The sequence below is a fragment of the Pundamilia nyererei genome, unplaced genomic scaffold (genome assembly GCF_000239375.1).
Source record: "Pundamilia nyererei isolate P.nyererei 1_Seehausen unplaced genomic scaffold, PunNye1.0 scaffold00002, whole genome shotgun sequence".
Lineage (NCBI taxonomy): Eukaryota > Metazoa > Chordata > Actinopteri > Cichliformes > Cichlidae > Pundamilia > Pundamilia nyererei.
In genome coordinates this window covers 10,188,626-10,193,961 of record NW_005187403.1, presented here as the reverse complement: position 1 = coordinate 10,193,961, position 5,336 = coordinate 10,188,626, and the positions used below count along the sequence as shown (strand labels likewise).

The window sequence follows — 5,336 nt, the reverse complement described above, 5'->3', positions numbered from 1 at the left end:
TGTGCTGTTTTTATAATGTTTATTCTTTAATTTAAGTGTTTAGCGTCAGCACAGCTTGTGGGAAAATGCATCTCGAAGAACCACAGAACCAGTGTCATCGCTGTCATGTTTATTTCTGACATTTAACCTGAAGTCTGAGTCCTCTCAATAGAAAGCAGAAGGAAAAAGAGTTTCACACATCATGCAGTTTGAGCAGCAAGAAACATACAATCAAACAAGTTGGGGCTGGACACCCACACGGCACAGAAACTGTGTTATACGCAGACATCCCAGCAGTACCATACAGTTGCTATTAAACCATAATGTGTTTAATTATTTCTATTTCCACCCACAAACTAAACAGTACTCCTGTAAACTTGCAGACTGCTGGTAAAAGGGGAAACATAACAGGACAAAACAGGGTTTTCACATCTGTGCTAGCGTTTTAATCTCTAAGATTCAAAGTGAAATCTTTTCAGAGAATAGAGTGATTTAGTATAGTTCCCCCACCTGGCTTCTAAATCCTAAAATCTGATCCCTCAGGTCATCGAGGCAGGTCCTCCAGGGGTGTCCTGTGGTGTCTGGCACCAGATCGTTTGAGCCTCTGTGGATCAAGTTGTCCTAGGTCTGTTCGATATAACGATATATATCGGATGATGATATAAAAACATCTATCGTTTCATTTTACGCTATCGTTTGTTTCGTGGTGTCGCAAAATAAACTGTTTACGGCAATATTTTTTCATCATTTTGATGGTCACTGTAGTGGCTATATTAATTTCTTAAAGTTCTCTCTTTCTCTTATATGTAATATAACCACACTACAGACGGACAAGCGCCTGTTTTTATGCCTTGTGGTTAGCAACAACGACGGTAACAGCATCGCGTGTCCGCTTGTTTATGTTCCACATAAACCTTTCACAATAAAGCTCAAGATCCTGTTGAGACTGAATCACGTGAAAGAGGAGATTATTTACGGATGAGAAGTAAAAATGAGCCGCCAGGTGGTAAAAAATAAACCGTAGACTCAAACGTTAGAACAGGCTTTTCCCCACAGCACGCCGTGTAATAAATACAAAGAAAACAGCCTTTACAACTTATGTCTAAAAATGTATCGTTTCATGCATCTGTTAAAACACTCGACTCCAGCTACATGACGCGCAGCTGGAAACACTTCCCGCAAGTCGAGCTGCCCGAGATTCACAGAATTTACAGAAAATGTTACATTTTTGTGATTTATATTGTTATCGGACAATAGAATTCTTATATCGGGATATGAGATTTTGGTCATATCGCACAGCCCTAGCTTGTCCTGCATCAGCGAGGCTGGAAGCCAGATGTCTGCCATTCTCCTTGAGCATCTTCAGCTGCGTTTGCAGAGTGGCAGGCTGCTGCTATCAGTTTGACCATCAGGAGTGTTTAAGCAAATGTTATAAGTCAAAGCAACACCAGCGCAAATTCTAGGGAATAATATTTCCCAACAGAACACTCCGTTGTATCGAAGTGATCAGTGCTTCTTTTGTTTATCTGTATTACTGGGTTACATTCACCATCTACTACGTTCATGCTCCGCAGCTTTCTTCCACATGCAAACTTCCAAATTTCCCTAATCCACCTCTGCCTCTCATTGGATAGTAGGCTATCCTTCCATATTTTTTTTCTCCAGTCTTTAAAAAAAGATAATAACATTCAAAAATTGAGGAACATTTAACACGCTACTATGAAATACAAACCGCTCTTTCAGTAATTCATCTCTGTCAGCATTTGAAATCAGGGAAACGTGCTATTAAGGATTCATTTACATCAAAGGGGAGAAATACTGAAAGTCGGGGACACAGTGTCTCTTATACAGATTGAAATAAAAGTACCAAACTTAAAAAAATGTATGTAGGTCACAGCAAGTGTATCCAGCTAATGATTTGTTTTCCTTTTTTAAGAGTATGGCGTTTTATTCCAATAGAAATGTCTCCTCCCTGCCACTTCCACTGTCCAATAGCTTCTCAAACCGCTACTTAAGGAGCGATGGTGGACTCCCGGTGAATGTAAATGTTCTCGTTATTTGTTTGTTGTGCAGTGGAGATCCTCTAATCCTGCAAGAAATGGAGTGATGGGACCATGAGCCTCAAGTTTCTAACCCTACCAGGAGTGTTACTGCAGTACTCGTACAACGAGAAGTAAAAAAAGAAAAAAAGAAAACGGATTTAGACAGGATCAGGGTTAGGATCAGGAGCGCTTGCATCTAGCAGCAGTGCGTGGTTTGATTTGGGTTGGAGTGCTCACATTTATGGCTAAAGGTGCATCACTGTCCTGAACGGGCAGCTGGGTAAACAGGAGTCAGTTTCAGATTACCGGCGTGCTGATATGACATCATCGTGTTGTCTCCTAGCTGACGTTTGGTGTTGGGTGGAGTTTCTTTTTTATTTCTTTTTTTTTCAGATAAAGGTGGAATCCAAGGTGCTTGTGTCTTGTGCACTGCGGGCTCGGGCCTCAAAAAGCTGCTTTATCAAAGCAGACTTCTCCTGCTCCAGCTGGGTGATCCGCTCGCTTTTCTCCGTCACCTCCTTAAAGAAAAGGTAGAAGAGAAAATAAGTGTGCAGGCTTAAAAAAAAAACAAAAACAGTATGTTTGGTTGGTTATTGGTGACAGATTAAATATATAAAACCTGCGTGAGGAGGCGGTTCTGGTCCTTCAGTCTCTGAATGGCTTGTGGAGGAGCTGGAGCAGGAGGCTGGGCGTTAGCTGAGAGAGCTGCTGTCTGAGCGCCGCTGGAAGGAAATGGCTGCTAAGAAACGAACAGGAACCTGTTACACTTCAGCTCTGCCACAGTGTGTCACAGATAGGGATGGGTATCGTTTAGGTTTTATCCGATACCGATGCCAAATCGGTACTTTTGAAACGGTGCCGGTGCTCAAACGGTGCTCAAACCGGTGCTTAAAGAATGGAGAACACAAAATTGGTCCAAAAACCTCATGTTCAGCTGTTTTTTGTAAAAATATAACAATGTTAGCCTTTTCTGCAGCTATGGGGCATATATGGTATCACTCTTGGCTGGAAGCAGTGCAATGGAAAAAACACAAACTTTGTCCAAAAACCTCTCATGTTTAACTGTTTTCCACTTTTTCTTTGGTCATTTTAGCCTTTTTGGCCAGGGTGAAGCGAGTATCTGCCATCAAACAAGAGGACAGCCGCATGTAGCTATGATGATGTTTGCTAGTTCACCTTACATGCATTAATGTAATAACGTGGTTAGCCTACTCAACGTAAATTAGCTACTCACGCAGAGAAGAACGGCTGCTGCCACCATCATCCGTCATCATTTCTGCTACACTGGCAGGGCTAAGGGCCAGGACTCTCCTCTTCGTGTTTTTGGGGGATGTTGCATAACAGGCAACCCACCCGCAGTAGATGTGGTCGGTGTGAGGTCTCGCAGCAAGCTATCAAATACGGTGCATTTCTGGGCTTTTAAAAAAAACGCTATGCATCGCCAGGTGTTTCATCGGATTTGAGGTGTTGCCTCCTTTGCACAGTATCACAGTATCAGCTTAAAGCACTTGTTGCTGCTTAGTTTGCATCTTTTGCTGTGAAGTACAGCCAGACTTCTGACCGCTTCGCCTTGGACATTTTTAATCTGTAGCTCTGCTCTAACAGAACGTACGTACCTGGCCCCGCCTACTATCCTCGGAAACGTAAAATGATTGGCTGGAATCTAAAGTGTATCACAGCTCAGGAAAAAAAAGCACCGAAATAAAGCACCGAAATGTGCGCTGCTTTTCGGTCTGGTTACTACCGTTTATGTCAGAACCGGTGCCATCATGGCACCGGACACCGGTACCCATCCCTAGTCACAGAGTAACAAAATCAACATGTTGAACATTAACCTGGCTTCCCTTTAACTGCTTTGCCTGCTTCAGGCTATTTATTATTATTTTGAGAAATATTTACTGCATTCAACATTTCCAGGTAACAAAAAGAAAAGAGATACTCTGAGTAGGACAAAATTAGGTTTTAAATACATTCCACTTATTTTTATTTAATTTCTTTCATTTGATGTCATTTAATAAAACTCTGATAATGCCGAGACCCACGTCCTTTATTACAGCTAAATGATTATAAGCATACTGTTTCTCAGGTTTTGTGACTCTCGGGGATTTTATTCTAAAAAAATGCTGATTCTTAACCCCAAGTCTTTCATTAGAGCAGCAAATATTCAGGCCTGGTAGGGTTGTGGTTGGCTTATTACAAACACATACATTACATTACAACATTACACAATTTACACAAGCTGACATTGCACTTTATCTACAGACAACAGAGAAAGACAATATTGAAACCCCACATAAAGAGTTCCTCAGGAGCTGGGCGTGCTAAGCATGTTCTGGCTATTGGACATTTTTAAAAGGTCGAGAAAAGTTTAAATCCAAACTTAGGGGTTGTAATTAGATTACACTAATAAATCCCAAATCATTAGCAATGCCTGACTCTGCTTAAATCCTAAAACAAAGAAAAACAAAAGATAAACTCACCATTCCCGTGCAGGAAATAAGCTCATTAAGGCAGCGGTTGGCTTCTTGTAATTTGGGAATGAGAGCATTCATGCGACTCTGATTGGCTTCTGTGAAAAAATCCTGCAAACGAGAGAGCATGAAAAAACGATCAGGATGACATTCAAGCATCAAGAGAAAGAAAGATCCCATGGCAAGCTGGGATGGTGACTTGACAAAGCATTTGTAAGCTCAGGTCAAAAATTGTGTCCAATCAGGTAAAAGTGCTTGAAAAACAGTTGCAGAGACATAAACCAAGCCTTGTTACATATTTTTATTTTGTCTGAGGTAACTGAATTACTCTTCTCCTGCCCTTAAATGATCAGTTTCCTGCATTTCTCGCTCACATTTACAAGCAGTGACTGGAAAGGCTATAGCAGAAAGTTGTATATAAAAGATGGAAGTAGTGCCTTAAACCTGCATTCTTTCTAATGGCCAGCAGGGGGTCACTTCTTTTTGTATGTAGCAGCCATTCCCAAACTTCACACTGCTTAATCCGCCCAACCTTAAAACTGAGACTCTGTGGAAAATAAAGCATTTCCTATGTGTCCTCATTCATTAATCCTGATGATTTTCCATCAACAGCCTTACTTTCCCATTTAAATTTCTTTCAAGCTAATAACAAAAGATAAGACAAGTTTAAGATCAAAAATTGGTCAGAAAAATGAAAAATCACTTTTAGATCCCAACATTTCCCCCCCCAGGATTTCAAAAGAAAAACATATCCATCCATCCATCCATCCATCCATTCGCTTCCGCTTATCCTTTTCAGGGTCGCGGGGGGCGCTGGAGCCTATCCCAGCTGTCATAGGGCGAG

At 41.3% G+C, this 5,336-nt stretch overlaps 1 protein-coding gene across 2 annotated transcripts in view; it reads right to left on the bottom strand.

The window, feature by feature from the left end:
- Nucleotides 1-1,233: 1,233 nt before the first annotated feature.
- Nucleotides 1,234-5,336, bottom strand: part of sapcd2 (suppressor APC domain containing 2) — a 13,918-nt gene continuing 9,815 nt past the window's right edge. The window contains exons 4-6 of one of the 2 annotated variants that reach the window (XM_005720488.1): nt 4,502-4,603; nt 2,641-2,757; nt 1,234-2,539 (exon numbers count right to left, since the gene is read on the bottom strand). In XM_005720488.1, the coding sequence (XP_005720545.1) occupies nt 2,411-2,539; nt 2,641-2,757; nt 4,502-4,603 (348 nt within the window). In that variant the 3' untranslated portion in view covers nt 1,234-2,410. Of the gene's footprint in view, nt 2,540-2,640; nt 2,761-4,501; nt 4,604-5,336 lie in introns of both variants that reach the window. The other variant, XM_005720487.1, reaches the window with a different exon arrangement.